The 17492-nt window shown below is 32.1% G+C and overlaps 6 protein-coding genes across 6 annotated transcripts; 5 read left to right on the top strand and 1 right to left on the bottom strand.

The window, feature by feature from the left end:
- Positions 1-575: 575 nt before the first annotated feature.
- Positions 576-2766, top strand: LOC128962402 (PRKCA-binding protein-like). The gene is made up of 7 exons (XM_054308774.1): positions 576-646; positions 1085-1196; positions 1265-1550; positions 1652-1768; positions 1837-1970; positions 2061-2153; positions 2224-2766. The coding sequence occupies exons 1-7, from the start codon at positions 591-593 to the stop codon at positions 2764-2766; spliced, it is 1341 nt and encodes a 446-aa protein (XP_054164749.1). The 5' UTR covers positions 576-590.
- A 647-nt stretch (positions 2767-3413) lies between these two features.
- LOC128962225 (nitric oxide synthase-interacting protein-like) lies at positions 3414-4724 on the top strand. Its single transcript, XM_054308585.1, has 5 exons — positions 3414-3462; positions 3546-3727; positions 3790-4243; positions 4309-4379; positions 4456-4724. Exons 2-5 carry the CDS (start codon positions 3552-3554, stop codon positions 4631-4633), a joined length of 879 nt encoding a protein of 292 aa, XP_054164560.1. The 5' UTR covers positions 3414-3462; positions 3546-3551; the 3' UTR covers positions 4634-4724.
- Positions 4725-4962: 238 nt separating this feature from the next.
- Positions 4963-6119, bottom strand: LOC128962533 (protein IMPACT-B-like). Its single transcript, XM_054308909.1, has one exon. It carries the CDS (start codon positions 5949-5951, stop codon positions 4989-4991), a length of 963 nt encoding a protein of 320 aa, XP_054164884.1. The 5' UTR covers positions 5952-6119; the 3' UTR covers positions 4963-4988.
- Positions 6120-6170: 51 nt separating this feature from the next.
- LOC128962535 (60S ribosomal protein L27a-like) lies at positions 6171-7085 on the top strand. Its single transcript, XM_054308910.1, has 5 exons — positions 6171-6256; positions 6375-6438; positions 6502-6577; positions 6631-6811; positions 6882-7085. Exons 1-5 carry the CDS (start codon positions 6254-6256, stop codon positions 7008-7010), a joined length of 453 nt encoding a protein of 150 aa, XP_054164885.1. The 5' UTR covers positions 6171-6253; the 3' UTR covers positions 7011-7085.
- A 739-nt stretch (positions 7086-7824) lies between these two features.
- LOC128962994 (U1 small nuclear ribonucleoprotein 70 kDa-like) lies at positions 7825-10706 on the top strand. The gene is made up of 8 exons (XM_054309450.1): positions 7825-7842; positions 7898-8051; positions 8113-8230; positions 8284-8411; positions 8473-8554; positions 9632-9733; positions 9801-9885; positions 9944-10706. The coding sequence occupies exons 2-8, from the start codon at positions 7908-7910 to the stop codon at positions 10578-10580; spliced, it is 1296 nt and encodes a 431-aa protein (XP_054165425.1). The 5' UTR covers positions 7825-7842; positions 7898-7907; the 3' UTR covers positions 10581-10706.
- Positions 10707-11336: 630 nt separating this feature from the next.
- Positions 11337-17490, top strand: LOC128962986 (low-density lipoprotein receptor-related protein 6-like). Its single transcript, XM_054309441.1, has 10 exons — positions 11337-11659; positions 11720-12131; positions 12315-12586; positions 12654-13190; positions 13249-13377; positions 13488-14915; positions 14986-15391; positions 15462-15867; positions 16072-16248; positions 16313-17490. Exons 1-10 carry the CDS (start codon positions 11515-11517, stop codon positions 17417-17419), a joined length of 5019 nt encoding a protein of 1672 aa, XP_054165416.1. The 5' UTR covers positions 11337-11514; the 3' UTR covers positions 17420-17490.
- The last annotated feature ends 2 nt before the right edge of the window (positions 17491-17492 follow it).

Raw genomic sequence — 17492 nt, 5'->3', positions numbered from 1 at the left:
ATACAAAATCAAATACTGTATACAATTTTTTAGTTTTTTTAATTTTTCCATTTTTCAATTATGAATCAATTTGACATTCTAAGTGACGTTAAAAAATTAACCTAATATTTATGTTAATTAATTTTTACAAATTCTCCAATTTTTTGGCAATAACTATATTGAGTTAAGTTATTATTTATATTACAAAAATATTTATCAAAATACTTGTGATTATTTAAAACATTGACTTAGATATGTGTTAAGTACTACTTATAATAAGAAATAATCTAAAAAATAGGTTAATATAACAATAAAATTTTTAATTTAAGTTTATTCAAATGATGAATTCTAACTAAATAAATATAGTCTATAAATATATAAATAATAGATATTTGCACAGTTAGTTAGGGATTGTAATCTACGGATCAATAAATGGGAGGGGAGTTGAGTCAGTCATTGCTGAACATAACGGATATGACTATTCTTTAACAGTAATAAAACAACAGAATAAATGATATGATATTTATTATATATTATATATATTACACCCAATTATAGTTTGACTTTATTTACTAAACAAAATATATTTTAGAAAACATATGTGAATCAAAATGTGTGACTCAATGGTCGATGAAGAGGAAGGTTTCCTCTATGAAGAAGACAAGATGTGAGAACACCTGCCTATTCATCACTACTAATACATAACATATTTTTGCATTTTTATATCTATTTTAGTTTAAAATATATTTGTTTTGTTTAATTTTAATAATTTATTGTTTTCTATTATATGTGTTATATTATAATTTATAATTATATGTATCAATAATATTTAATTTACTTCAGTTATTGTTTATTTTTTGTTAGATTTTAATTTGAATAACTAATGACAAGACAATTAGATTTTTATAATCGCTATTCATATACTGATTACGAACCGTTATATTTAATGCATGACATGACTGATAGCTTATGGTTAGAAAACATGATTGAAGACAGAATGTATGCACCGATTCTTGTATTACACAAATTAACAGAATATTCAACACAAATAATTTACAAATAATCATAAAACTAATTATTATTACAAATAAATCTCATTTTTTAGGGGAATGACAGTAACATCTGGAAGTGTGGTCATCAAGAAGGATGACACCAATCTAATAGGCATTAGTATTGGTGGCGGTGCTCCACACTGTCCATGTCTTTATGTGGTTCAGGTATACATTTAAATAAGTAATAATCGATTAATTTATATTTTTACAAAAATAAATAAATGAATGAATAGGTCTTTGACAATACTCCGGCCGCCAGAGACGGCACTCTTCAATCAGGCGATGAAATTGTTGGCGTAAACACTACATCAGTCAAAGGCTGTACTAAAGTAGAGGTCGCAAAATTGATCCAATCGGTCAAAGACGAAGTAACCATATTTTATAATAAACTTCATGCGGATCCTAAACAAGGAAAGTCATTGGATATCATCATTAAGAAAATGAAACATAAAATGGTTGAGAATATGAGTGCCACTACTGCTGATGCTCTCGGCCTTAGTCGGGCTATACTTTGCAATGGTTTGTTATTTTGTTTATAAGTTATTTAAATGTAATTTATATAAATATCTTATTTATTTGTATGTTTTCTATATGTAATACAATTGTATTAACATTTTTAGACAGTTTAATAAAAAAATTGGAAGAATTGGAAAGGAATGAGTATATGTATAGAGGGCTTATGGATCACACAAAACATGTAATTAAAGTATTCATAGATATGTGCTCTACATATAAAGGTATTGTTCATATTTTGTCCAAATTATGTAATAAATTAATTATTAAATTTGTTCACAAAAAACGATAGCTTTTGGCGATATATTTGCTGAGATTGGAGTCCGAGAACCTCAGCCTCAGGCGAGTGAAGCCTTCTCTAAGTTTGGAGAAACGCATCGGTCTATTGAAAAGGCAGGCCTTAAGATGTTGTCTAACATTAAACCCGTAATAATAATAATTTCATTACTATTGAATTGATACGATAATTAAGTAAATTTATTTATAATTGTATTTAACTCTTATTATATATCATAGATGTTGAGTGATTTGAATACATACCTGAATAAAGCAATTCCCGACACAAAGCTAACCATTAAGAAGTATGCGGACATAAAGTTTGAATATTTGGTTTGTTTTTTAACATTTAATAATTTTTTAGTTGTAATATTAATGACAGTTATTTATAATTATATATTAGTCATATTGTCTTAAAGTGAAAGAGATGGACGATGAAGAGTACACATATCAGGCACTTCAAGAGCCTATATATCGTGTAGAGACCGGTAACTATGAGTATCGACTAATACTTCGGTGCAGACAAGACGCCAGAATTAGATTCGCTAAACTTAGGTCAGATGTTATGGTAAAACTTGAATTATTAGACCAAAAGCACGTTCAAGACATTGTTCAACAATTACAAAGACTCATCTCTGGTCTCTCAAACTTTCATAACGAATGCCATTCACTACTCAAAGACAATACAATATTCCCCATAGAGTTGGATCTCTCTAAGACATGTACTTTCAATTATGCCGATCCACTCGTTAGTCCCTTCCAGGATGAAGACGATGGCTATGACGACGACACTACAGATAATAGTCTGATCCAAGCTTTAGAAGCAAAACCATCCGAAAACCTTATCGAAAGTTTTCAATCACTTCATACCAGTCCTACAACCAGTACAACCATTTCAGATGTGGACAAACCAAATGAAACCGATCTCTTAGGACTTTTTAACTGATTGTCATTTTTCAGACATCAAAATAATATTTTTAATATTTTAGATGTGTTTATATTAATTTATATATTAATTATTTAAATATTGTTAAATTCTTTATACTAATACTTATGGTGATAATCATTAAAAATTAATGAAAATTGTATTCAAAAATCAATTATAATTTGCATTTTATTTCAATTAAATGCTATTTTTAATTATTTATTGAGAAAATATTCAATTCTTATAAAATTAAGTTTTCTATTATTTCTATATCAGAATATAACTAAACTATAAGAAAATTTGAGACATTTCTAAACATATTTATAATTAATTAAAAATATAATATTATTGTTAATAAATATTAAATACAAATATTTGCCATTTATTGTAAATTTTGTCATATTTTGATTAATTGTAAAATTAACTTAATAATAGAATCGACATAAAATAGTTGATTATTATCTTTTATCTAGTTTATTTTACAATTAATCAAAAAATGACCAATTACAATAATGTTGAGTTTAATATTATCTATAAATATGCCCTTGGTCATTTTTAAATTAAATGTATATTTGACCAGATATTTAATATAAACTAATCAGTCGATTACCTCTCTAACCGAATACTCTCACAAATGAATACACCATTTAATGCATAGATTTTATAATATAATGAATTGAATGGAAAATATTGTAGACTATTGTTGTTATTATTATTGTAAGCATTCATTATAGCCATAGAAATCTATTGAAAAACAAATTTATTGAATAATTAATATTTATATCAATTGTTTGATTAAGATATCAATGACACGACACGCGCGTAACAACACTGCGGGTGCAGTCTATTCATACCATGAAAGACAAAGAGATACCAAAACATCCGGTTATGGCACTCAAAGACTACGATTAGCCAAAGACTCCATCAAAGACTTCGATGCCTGTAATCTAACTCTTCAGCCGTGCAGACATCCAGTCCTTACGTGAGTTATGATTACATCTTTGACAAAATATCTGATAACTATTTATACAATTGACATAAAAGACCGGAAGGATATCTGTACGACAAGGAATCAATTCTTGAGTTTATCATTCATCAGAAGAGAGAAAATGCCAGAAAAATGAAAGAATACGAAAAACAGAAGAAATTGGAGGAAAAGGAGATCATTGATAAAGCAAATGAAGAGATAATGATTAAGACAGAAAGGTTTGAAAAGATGGAAACCAATATTATTAGTAAGATTGCATCAAAAGCTTCGACATCTTCAGCTACCAGTACGACAAACATTAATACATCAACAGTGGGCTCCGGGATCTCCAACATGTGCAGTGGTCGCGACAAACAATTGCCCAGTTTTTGGGTGCCAGCGATGACACCGCAATCATCTAAAACAAAAATTAAAAAGCCAGAGACAAGTGTATACTGTCCTATGAGTGGTAAACCTCTTAAGGCTAACCAACTCATTGAAGTTCATTTCACGCCAACAAATGATACAAAAGTTTGTTAATATTAATAACGATTTCGATATAATTATTGCAAATATCAATAATGATTATATTTTAGGGCAAATATAAGTGTGCCGTAACTCATGATCTTCTAAGCAATTCAGTTCCGTGCGCTGTATTGACCACTTCGTTAGTTTACATTATATTGTCTTTTCTCTAATATACTGTATTAACATTTGTCTTATTATTGTCTATATATCTTTAGTGGAGCCGTAGTAACGATGGAATGTGTCGACAAACTTATTAAAAAAGACTATTTGGATCCGATTAATGGAAAATCACTCAAAGATAAGGATATTATACCATTGCAAAGGGGAGGAACTGGTTATGCGGCTGCAAATGATTTGGAAGCTCAGGTCAAGAGACCAGTTATGATGGCTTGAAATTTCATTATTAGTTTGTTTTTATATTATTTTATTAAAAAATGAATTCATTAAACAATAAATAAATCATTTGGCAATTGTATTAACACATTAACACAATTTATTTTGACAATAATTCACCGGTAAAAATATCAATTAAAAATATTTAATTAATTTCACTTATTTTGAAAAAATATAATTCATGAGATATAAAATAGGTATAAAAATGTATAATATTTCAAAAATATGATAATTCTTATATAAAATATTTAATGAATTAATGAATACGTAATTAAAAATAATGACTGAATTACCGTAAATTGAAAAATACAAATATGTTATTAAAAAAATTGTAAAATAGCTAATCATATGTTTGTCATTTGACTTTCTTCTTGTGTTTGTTTTGGTTTGAATGGTTGCCATCAGTTGACTCATCAATATAACCACATCTAAGTAGTAGATCTCGGGCCACATTATTAATATGTTTGAAACGATCGGGACCTAACTGTATGCCTCCGTACCAACGCGAGACAACTACCACCACATCCTTTACCTCCAAAATTTGAAGCAAATGCAAGAGTCGAGAGCCGGCATGACTTTCGCCATCGTCATCACAATCCTGAAGACATGTATTGTGCGGACCCCCAGAGATTCTGTAGGCACTGATGTTATGGGTAGCGCTTTCTATCTTTTTGTTTACTTTGAGAACAGCTAATGCTTCGTGTGCTTCGGTTACTGAATGCACAGGAGATAAGTGTGCCTGAAATGTACTCCTCCTGTCTGTTAGTGGTTCGCCGTGATATAGGGCTGGAGATGATGTACCACCACTTGAATGGTTGGATGATATGGGCTGACAATGTGATGAATGACTATTAACTGACTTATCATTAGATTTAAGTCCAATATATTCATTATTTTCATGACTCGTTTGGTAGTCGCAAGAATTATCGTTGTTATCGTTGTCATCGCTGATGGATTCATCACAATTCAAGAACTCTCTGGACTTCTCAATCCAAAGATAAAGAATACTTTGCGCTTCATTACAACAATAGATGTCCTCCAACTGTGCCATTAATGATGCCTTTTCTTTGCGTGACATCCACGGCGCTGACAACGTATACATTGGTGGCTGACTTAACGGGTATTCATCGGGTAATCTGAACTCCAATCGTATAATTTTTTGCCAATCATTAGGTTTGCCGTGACTTTCGTTGCAATTGTTATCGCTCTTCAATATAATACTATAGACACTATTATCTGTATCTTCAGCGACCCATTCTTCGCCATAAATAGCAGACAAAGCCTCAATTTCATCATTACGGAGTGTCTTGCAGTCCATTGATGACCAATTGATCCGTAGATATCTTTAATGATATATTTAGTCAATTGTTTGAATGATAAGACAATCACAACACCAATGCATGTGATGTACAATATGTGTGTTATTGTTGTCTATAAAGCCATATGTTATGCAAGCAATCGATTATTGACTTTCAATGCATTCAATACAGAGAATGCAATATAACTAACAAACAGTCAATAATGTCATACAATTGATATCCAACTCATGTGTTCAACACATCATTGATTGTAAAAATAACTCATTGTTTGCTTCCTTTTCCTCTAAGTATCACAAAAGCAATGGTAAGTGATTTAACATTAATTGAATTAAATTAACTTTTATTTATTTATATTATTAATTATAATTAATATTTGAGATAATTTTAATGATATTAATGATTGTGTTTTCGTGGTCTAACAGCCGACCAGATTTAAGAAGACTCGTAAACTTCGTGGACACGTGTCTCACGGTCACGGACGCATCGGTTTGATATTTAATTAACTAATTGGTGATCAAACTTAATATTCAAATATTATTTTATTTATAGGTAAACACCGCAAACATCCCGGCGGTAGAGGTAATGCCGGCGGTCAACATCATCACCGCATCTATTTCGACAAATAGTGAGTAATGACTTCTTAACTTTTATGTCAACTAAATGTATTGTTGTGGACAGTCATCCGGGATATTTCGGTAAAGTGGGAATGAGGAACTTCCACTTAAAGCAAACCTCACTCAAGCACTACTGTCCGACCATAAACATTGACCGAATTTGGGCTCTGGTTGGAGACCGCATGCGAGAGCACTATAAAACAAGTGCTGACGGAAAGGCACCGGTAGTTGATGTTGTAAAACACGTAATGACTAATTGTTTGATTTTTTATTAGTTTTTTTTTACTTATTTTAAGATTATTTCAATTATTTTAGGGATATTTCAAAGTGTTAGGCAAAGGAAGACTTCCCAAACAACCCGTTATAGTGAAGGCAAGGTTTTTCAGTAAAAGTGCCGAACAGAAGATCAAGTCTGTCGGCGGCGCCTGTGTTCTGACCGCTTAAGAATTGTACTGATTTTTGTCAAAATTTAATAAAATGAATATTTCGTTAAATTATATGAAACTTATTTTATTTATTAAACATTAATGATTTGTTATACAATTGTTTTAATGGTATGAATGTTGAAACTGATTGATAATTGTATCACTTCTCGAGCGGAGCATAATTGAGTAGTTTTTCAATGAGATCGACGTGTCCTAAAAGCATACGACGACAACAATACCTCTTGAGTCCCAATGCGTCCAATGCATCACTAAATCAATTGGTGACATGAGATGACAATTGTTATATCAATCAATCTTTCCATACATACCCTTCAGTGTATTCGGCCTGAAGAAGGTTGAGATACGGTTCCCATTTATTGCCAATCACTTTACCACAAGTGAAACAACGGATCGGAATAATCATTGTCTGTCACTAATGATAATCAAGTGATGGATAAGTCGAGTGAAGAAAATTCAATTCAATTTAATTCAATAATCAATTGTAATATAAAACGTGTTTTCAATCAATATTATTGTATTTTATGTATTGTTAATACTTTACTGCAATAAATGCAAGCAATGGTCACATAAATGATGGCTTTTTATACATTTGTTTAATACAATATATTTTTATCTAAATCTTAATAATAAATAGTTTTAAAATTCAACTAATAATAGGTTGAAAATAAAATTAATTAAATATAATTTTAATCAAATCGACAATTATTAACAATCAAACAAATTAATGATTTTAATATAAATATAGTGATAAATATGTCGACCGATGGCCAACTCGGAGGACATACTTTGTGTTTATTGACAAACACTTGAACGCCATTTGTGTGATAAATGTATTGAATATTATGTTATAAATAGTAATTTAATATTAATTTAATGATATAATAGTATAGAAGTGATGACCCAATACTTACCGCCAAATCTATTGGCATTATTCGCACCGCGAGAGTCGATACCATACTTACCGCCGGCACAGAAGTTACCGCACGAGAAGAAAACACGCGGTTATGAAGGCGTCGGACATTTCTTAACATTCTTCGAGGTTTTGAATTGATTTGAAAATATGATTGCATTAATATATTAACAAATTGATGACATATTAGGACCCGAAGGACACACCGGTTCCCGTAAGACATGAGACTCGAGAAGAACGTATTGAACGTAAACGTCGTGAACGCGCCGAACAATCGGCCTATAAGTTGGAACAGGGAATAGCTCTTTGTATGTATTGATGAATATATGATATGTTTGGTATTAATTGATATTATTTTCAGGGGATCCACAATCAAGCACTACTGCAACGTCAGACCCCTATAAGACACTATTTGTGGCCCGAATTAACTTCGATACGACTGAAAGCAAACTTCGGAGAGAGTTTGAAGCCTACGGTAACATTAAAAAGGTTTGTTAAGACTGATTGGTTTAATATGATTTGATTTTATTATAATTTGATATAATTGCAGATAATGTTAGTTCAAGACAAGGTTACATCCAAACCACGCGGTTATGCATACATTGAGTTTGAACACGAAAGAGATATGCACTGTAAGTATTGTCTTATTTATTGACATAAATTGTAAATAAGGGTAGATATCAGTAAATGCACTCTTGTTTGAAGTAATTGTGACCAAAAGTGACGGTAATATATATATCTTAATAATGAATAAATAGCTTAGTTGTAAGTGACAATTGATCCGATTTGAAGCATTTTTATTGGTAAGCATTTTGTTTGCTTATAATTGGCCATAAAATCACTATAAGAGGACCAATGATGGGATAATTTAGTAATTAATTGAAAATAGGTGTTAATTTGAGTAAATATTAAGTGAGAATATTTACCCAATTAATGATCATTTAATGATTTGATAAATGATAATAAACTTCTTTGAAGGGCTCACTTATCCTATTACCTCATCTCTTATGCAGCTATTTTGGCCCAACTTTTTTGGTCCGCAATCAATAGAGACCATAGTTTTTGAAAGTATTATTGGTTTGTATGTGATGTAAGTTAACAATAGGTATAACTTATTATGTACTTACCGTAAGTCATATTACATTACATATAAAAAGTACATAAGCCTTACATTGATATAGTAATAAGTTAGCAATAATTAGGTAATAATCAATCGACTAATTAGTTTAAATATATCAAAACATTAAAATATTATGTTATGTTAATTAATGAGTATTTATAAAAACAAATAGCATGTCATCAGTTTCTTTATTTGAACATTAATTTGATATTACAGTAGTTAAGACTTACCATAACTTTTTAAAGTATTTTCTAATGTAAACAATATAATGTAGAAGTAAAACATTAATATTAAATTTTGCAAAACTAGTCAATGAAAATGTTATATTATAATTATTATTTAATGTAGTACTTTACAGTAGATACCATAAATCGTTATATTTAAATATATATTTAAATTTTATATAATAATATAATATGACATTTTCATAATTCATTATATAGTTTAATTATTAACTAAATAATGAAAGTAATCTGCAAATTAAAATTAGTCATAATTGTGTTAAAAATATGGGTAAGTATTACTAGTTGGGTAGGTATGAGATTATTTGGTAAGTATTATTTTATTAGTTTCAACTTCTATACCATAGCTGCCTATAAACACGCCGACGGAAAGAAAATTGATGGCCGAAGAGTTTTGGTCGATGTTGAAAGAGGTCGCACTGTTAAAGGATGGCTTCCTCGTAGACTCGGTAGACTTGATCTTAAAATTACCCTAATTTTAATTTGGGTAACATTTTTGATTTAATTTATTATAAGGCGGAGGATTGGGTGGAACTCGAAAGGGAGCGCCCGATGAAAACATAAGACATTCGGGAAGAGATGACGGCAGAACTGAGGATAGGTTTGTAAAAAGTTGGTTCAGAGATAAACAATATTTAAAATTATTATATCATTTACAGAGATAAGTATGAAAAGGAATCGCGCCGTCATTCTAGAGATAGGGAGAGATCAGAGAGGAAAAGGAGTAAAAGTAGAGAACGAGAGAGAAGGGATGATAAACGTAAAAGAAGTAGAAGTAGAGAACGTGAGAGAGACAGATCTGAGAAGACTGATAGGGATAGGAAAAGAGATAGAGATGGTAGAGATGGCAGATATGATAATCGTTCAGAAAGACGATCGGATCGAACTAAGAGTTCTCGAGACGCTTCATATATTGAGGATCAGACGGGAGGCGGAGACCTGAATGAACGCATTGAGAGATCTGATCGTCGAAGAGGTGATAGCAGAGACAAAGATGTAGAAAGACGAAAAAGACGTAGAAGTAGAAGCCATAGTAGAGACAGAAAAAGAAGTAATCGACAAACCGATTATGAAAACAATAGTAGAGACAAAATAGATCGGAGTTTGGATCCTATGAAGAATGATTTGATTAAAGAAGAACCAGAAGAAGGTCTTTATGAGAACGATATGTATGATAACGACAATTACCAAAGCGGTTACGGAGACAGCAACTCTGGTGACAATTTTGGTACTCAAAGCTATAGTCAACCCACTTATGTCAACTATAAACCACAAGAAGATATATATTCGCCTTAAGATAAGCTCATCTAATAACTCGACACTTATTTAGAGAGTCTTATATAAAGACTCAAAAATACTGTATTTTTAATTTTAAAAATTATTTGATTTAACGACAAACAGACTTACAATTCGTTAGTTTTTTTATCATTTATATATACACTTAATTAGGTAAGACCTTACTTGCTTTGGTAAGTATAGGTTTTCTATAATTTTAATAATTGATTTATTTTTCGTAAGTATTGTTTAATTATGTAATACATATTTCAAATGATAAAAATAATAATAAAAAGTCAACTTATTTATAATCAATTGATTTATGTCTTAACTCTAATTAATATTGATTATTGTTTACAACTATAAGTTATGTCAAAAATGAATATTTCTATTTAATAGCTTTTGAATAATAAGCTCAATGTTTCTCAAACTTATATAATACTAGCAAAACATACGGTGAATGGCAATTAAAAACAGGTATATAAAGAGCGCCTCTTTGATAACATACCGGCTTAAGGGATGGTATGGTATGCGGTGAATGTGATCTAATGTGTGTAACATTGTGTGAATGTGTGAAAGTGTGAGACTGAGACCTACAGTACTGTACGTATGGCATGTCTGCACAACAGGTGTGCCCCACTTATGCCCCACTTATGCCCCGCTTATGTCCCAATTGTTCCCCATTTATGCCCCACTAAGACATCCATTGCTATTGGCTTACAATATATAAGAGGAATGACTTAAGATTGTAGTGAAAGCAGTGATCGCTTTGATTACTCTCTACTGTAATATAAATGGCTTACAATTGAATGCATTGAATGTTGAAAATGATTGCATTGATTGCACACACAATAGATTTCATACACATTATGATTGACATTATGTTTATGTTTTGATCCATTGTTGACATGTCTTGAGATTAATTAGAGTTGTGTTTCAATGATAGGTTCACAACATGACTGACCAAAGAGACAATGATTGCATTTGTCTTAAATATAAGTGTCATAAGTCATCATCCATTGGTTTGACCACTGATTACATTCACATTAAATGCATTTATTTATTAGTCATACTATGTATTCACATCACCATAACATCAGGTTTGTCTTCATTACATTTATTATAAGACATAGTTTTGATGTCAATGTGCTATTCCTCAGGAGTAAGTCGTCCGACATATCTATTGTTTGCTAATCGCAAAGACATTCGTCTATTGAATTCCGACAATCAAAGACCAAATGCATCGGTGATAATGAATCACTTGGAAGAAGCGGCGGCTCTCGACTATTATTTCAAAGATAGCATTATATTCTGGGCAGACATCGGACTGGAAATGATTAAAGGAATCAAAATTAATGGCAGTCTTAGTCAAGACAAGGCGTTCACAATAATCCAATCGGGAATCGTATCACCCGATGGTTTGGCCTGTGATTGGCTCACGAAGAAGTTGTATTGGACTGACTCTGAGACTAATCGTATAGAAGTGAGTGATTTCGATGGCGTCAATCGTAAAGTACTCTTCTGGAAGGACTTGGATCAGCCCAGAGCTATAGCACTTTCACCTAAAGATGGGTATGTTTTTTGTGATTGATTTGTAAATTGAATACAATATTTAAAAATTATATTTTAATAAATATAATCAAATTATTTTATTTTTTAATGCTTTCAATATATGTGTAATCAGTGTAAGAGCTGTTGATTTTTGTTGTTTAGATAATTAAAAATTAATTATAACTTTTTTGCTAACTATAAAAGTTTAATGTTTTGGACGGATTGGGGAGAAATGCCAAAAATAGAAAGATCTTCAATGGATGGCGAGTCCATCACACGGACTGTTCTCGTTAAAGACAACATCCTTTGGCCAAATGGTTTAACTATTGATTATGAGGCCAAACGTGTGTATTGGGCTGAAGCCAAGTTTAATTTTATTTCTTCAATGGATTTTTCGGGAAGCAATCAAAAAGTGGTTGTCAGCGACAATATGCCGCATCCTTTTGCTATTACTATGATTCACGACATTATCTATTGTAAGTTAATATAGCTTTTTCTCATTAAATTTTATTATTACTATTTAATCAATTTTTGCAAATTTAGGGACTGATTGGACTACAAAAGCTATTCATTCTTTTAACAAAAATACACGACAACGAAGAAGAATAATAAGCGGACAGTTGTCTCCAATGGGTATTCATGTTTACTCATCACAGCGTCAATTGCCGTCTGAGACACCCTGTGATCAGGAGAATGGAGGCTGTTCTCACCTCTGTTTATTGTCTTCTATATCGCCATTTTACTCATGCGGTTGTCCGACAGGTGTTCAGTTACTTTCTGATCTCAAAACATGTGCCACCGGTCCTCAAGAGATACTATTTTTAGCCCGAAGAGTTGATATAAGACGTATTTCATTGGATACACCAGATTTCACTGATGTTATTCTTCCCTTAAGACACATTAAACACGCTATTGCTGTTGATTTTGATCCGGTCGACAAAATGATTTACTGGACTGACGATGAAGTTCATGTCATTAGAAGAGCTTATTTGAATGGTTCTCATCAAGAAGATATAGTGGCCACTGAAGTACATCATCCCGACGGAATTGCCATTGACTGGATTGCACATAACATTTATTGTATAAATACATAAATAATTATTTTATTGTAAATTATTTAACTAATAATTCATTACAGGGACAGACACGGGTACCGATCGTATAGAAGTAGCCCGACTTAATGGCACATTTAGAAAGATATTGTTAACTGAAGGACTTGAAGAGCCCCGAGCTATTGTCGTTCATCCCATCGAGGGATTTATATTTTGTAATTATATATTTTTATATTATTTTAATAATTTAAAAATATTTTTGCTATTCTATTGATTGATTTTATTTATTTAAATAAATAATTTATTATTACCTATTATTTAATAGGGTCTGATTGGGGGACAAAACCAAAGATAGAAAGAGCAGCACTCGATGGTACACAACGTAGTGTTATTATTAACAGAGATTTGGTTTGGCCTAATGGTTTGGCCATTGATTATGATTTATCCAAAATTTATTGGTCAGACGCTAAAACAGATAAAATAGAGAAATCAAATTTTGACGGCTCTGAACGTAAAATTATAGTCTCGGATCAAATACCTCATGTATTTGGCTTTACTCTACTTAATGATTATGTCTATTGGAGTGATTGGCAAAAGAGATCCATTGAAAGAGTTCATAAAATTACTGGACAACAAAGAGAGATAATTGTCGATCAATTACCTGATCTCATGGGACTAAAAGCAGTTGCCGTCAATCGAATTATAGGAACAAATCCCTGTGCTGTTAATAATGGAAATTGTAGTCATTTATGTCTGTATAGACCAAAACAGAATTATGTGTGCGCCTGTCCTATGGGTTATGAATTATCTACAGATATGCAAACTTGTATAGTTCCCGAAGCTTTCTTACTATTTTCCCGTAAAACCGATATTCATAGGATTTCATTAGCATCGCATCATTTGGATATAATACCAATTGCCGGCGTTCAAGAAACTACATCTTTTGATTATCATTTAAACGATAATCGAATTTATTGGACAGATGTCAAGCTTAAGACAATTAACAGATCATTTATGAATGGAAGTAATATTGAACACATCATTGAATATGGATTAGAATATCCACAGAGTTTGGCTGTTGATTGGGTGGCAAATAATGTTTATTGGACTGACACTGAATTCAATAGGATTGAAGTTTCCCGATTGGACGGTCATTACCGTAAAATTCTTATTTGGAAAGATTTGGAAAATCCTCGCTCTATAGCACTCAGTCCTGGCGAAGGACTTATGTTTTGGAGTGATTGGTCACCGATTGCCCGCATTGAACGGTCAGCACTCGACGGAACTCAACGACATGTTATTGCTAACAATATCGGTAAAGCCAACAGTTTAACCATTGATTATAGTGAACACAGACTATATTGGATAGACATTGAATCACATAAGATAATGTCCTCATCACTTGATGGCAACAATAGGAATGTCATTTTGAAAGAATCTTTAAGACAACCGTATACTTTAACTGTATATCAAAATTATGTTTATTGGGCCGATTGGGAAACTAATACTATTGAGAAGGCCATAAAATCCAATGGTTTAAATCGGACTCAAATACAAACTCAATTGGATTATGTGATAGATTTAATGGTTTATCACAATTCTCGACAATCCGGTTGGAATCCCTGTGCTGTTAATAATGGAGGCTGTGATCATCTATGTCTAGCTCTTCCCGGTAACAATCAACGGGCTAATACACATCGCTGTTTATGTTCATCACATTATATCCTTAACGATGACAACAAGACATGTTCCGGTAATTTATAATTTAATTGAAACATATTTTAATTAAATATTATTATTGAATTTTTCAATTTTATTTATAGCTCCACAAAGTTTTTTACTTTATAGTCAACGAAATGCTATCACACGATTAGTAATGGACACAATAATTGACGCGCCAGACATAACACTTCCCATTCATAATCTTAAGAATATTAAGGCAATTACTTATGATTCCTACGAAAACGTTGTTATTTGGATAGATAGCCGAACTTCGGCTATCAAAAGGGCTAATATTAACGGCACTGGAATGGGTGTCATTTTACCCGCTTCTCAGGATACTAACCAGCCGTTTGATATAGAAGTTGATCCATATTCTAGAGTTATATACTGGTCATGTAGTCACAGTAACTCAATTAATGCCACCCGTCTTGATGGCACAAACATTGGCGCCATTGTTAGCGACCAATTAAATAGACCGCGAACACTATCATTGCATTATAAGAAAAGGTATTTACTATATTTTTTAATTATTTATTACCAATACTTAAGAATTGATATCAATTAATACGATCAATAGATTCTTGTTTTGGGTCAATGATATAAGTCCTCCGAAAATTGAAAGACTTTCCATTCTTGGATTGATTGGTACGACTATAGCTGAAAGTAAATTAGACGAAGTCTCTGCTCTGACAGTTGATGTCGATCTCGACTTAATATATTGGGCTGAAAGTAGTCGTCAAATCATTGAGTGTTCAACTCTTGACGGCGATAATAGACATACAATAAGTCAATCTAGTATTATGCACCCGATATCGATGGTTGTCTTTGACAACTACTTATACTTAATAGAAAGGGAACAAAAAGTCATCGAAAGAATTCATAAATTAGCAGAATCTGGAAAAGAGACGGTTTATAGTCGGATACCTAATCTTACAGATATCATATCAGTGACTAAAATCAATACTAACGTTGTCTCATGTTTGGTATGTATTTGTTTTTAATTTGTTTTTAAATTTTGAAATAATTGAAACATAATATTACTTAAAGTCAATCAAGAATGAGCTTTGGGTTAATTTATAAAAATGTTTCAAATAGTAATTAAATGATAGTCTCTGGGATTAAAGTCTAGAGTTGTGACTGTAAGCCTCGTTCACTGTCTAATATATCGTATAATTTATATTTTTCAGACCGATAACGGCGGGTGCTCTCACTTATGCATTATATTACACACTGATGGCACTCATAAGTGCAGTTGTCCTAACGGTATGATATTGTCCAACGATGAGCACACGTGTATAACTCCTCCACATTGTTCATCGGATCAGTTTGCGTGTCTCACTGGAAACGTTCACTGTATTCCTATTGTATGTGTTTTATTGAATATATATCATAATATATGAGTAAATACAATGTTTTAATTGCAATTAGAATTGGCGTTGTGATGGTAACCCCGAATGTCAGGACAAGTCAGATGAATTAAATTGTCCAAAATGTCTGGAGAATCAGTTTACTTGTGTTACCAAAAGTGGCGATAAATATAAGACTCAATGTATGGATAATACACTGCTTTGCGATAGTGTCGCTGATTGTATGGACGGATTTGACGAACAGTGCTGTGGTTGGGATCACTTCAAGTGTAAATCGGGTAGAAATTGTGTTAATATATATCAAGTTTGTGACCAAAAGAATGATTGTAGCGATGGATCAGATGAAAGTCAGTTGAGTTGTCGACACAAAATGGATAGAATGCCGTTAGAAATGAACACATCTCACAATCACCAAAAACCAATGTATATATTGGTTGTATTGATCTCACTGTTCGTATTTGTCGTATTGTTTTTACTGATGTGTCGCTGTCGTAAAAAGAATCAAACCTACGATGAGAAAGACTATGGCGCTAATGATATGCTTATGAGTCCTCAAAGACCACTCACCTCTCAATCTAATGATATTCGTACCAACACTTTGTTGTCGGGATCTGAGAACACATTAGGAAAACGTATGACAATAAATGGCAATTTTGGTATTTGTCCAACACTTCAACAATGCGGTGACACACTATATGAACGTAATATTACTGGTGCTTCTTCTACCAGCTCTTCAATACAAAATTATCCTAAAGAGACTCTAAACCCACCTCCAAGTCCGGTAACAGATCAGTCGCAATGCAATTTTGACGGCAGTTCCAGTTCATCTATAGCTCACTCTCGAAGTTCCAAATATGCCATTCTTCAGCATCGAAGTAAAAAGAACCGTTGGATTAACAGATCGAGAGGACCACCACCGACACCATGCAGTACTGATGTCTATGAAGACAGTGACACTGCTATTAAATATACTGCCTATTATGACAATACTCAAGCAGAACTCGGCTACGACTCGGATCCATACCCTCCTCCACCAACACCGAGAAGTCATTACTTATCCGATTTAAGTGGTCCTCCATCACCAGTTACTGAACGAAGTTATAGTAATAATCCATATCCTCCGCCGCCATCACCTGTTCCTGAATTAGATACCTCTGAAATCACTTAACTTTTATTTATTTATGAAATTATTTTTGTAATATATTTTGTATATTTATAATGTATTTAATAATTTTAATGTT

The sequence above is a fragment of the Oppia nitens genome, unplaced genomic scaffold, assembly GCF_028296485.1.
Source record: "Oppia nitens isolate AA-2021 unplaced genomic scaffold, nextdenovo-longstitch-racon4-pilon3 scaffold6_pilon_pilon_pilon, whole genome shotgun sequence".
NCBI lineage: Eukaryota > Metazoa > Arthropoda > Arachnida > Sarcoptiformes > Oppiidae > Oppia > Oppia nitens.
This window is presented reverse-complemented; position numbering and strand designations above follow the sequence as displayed.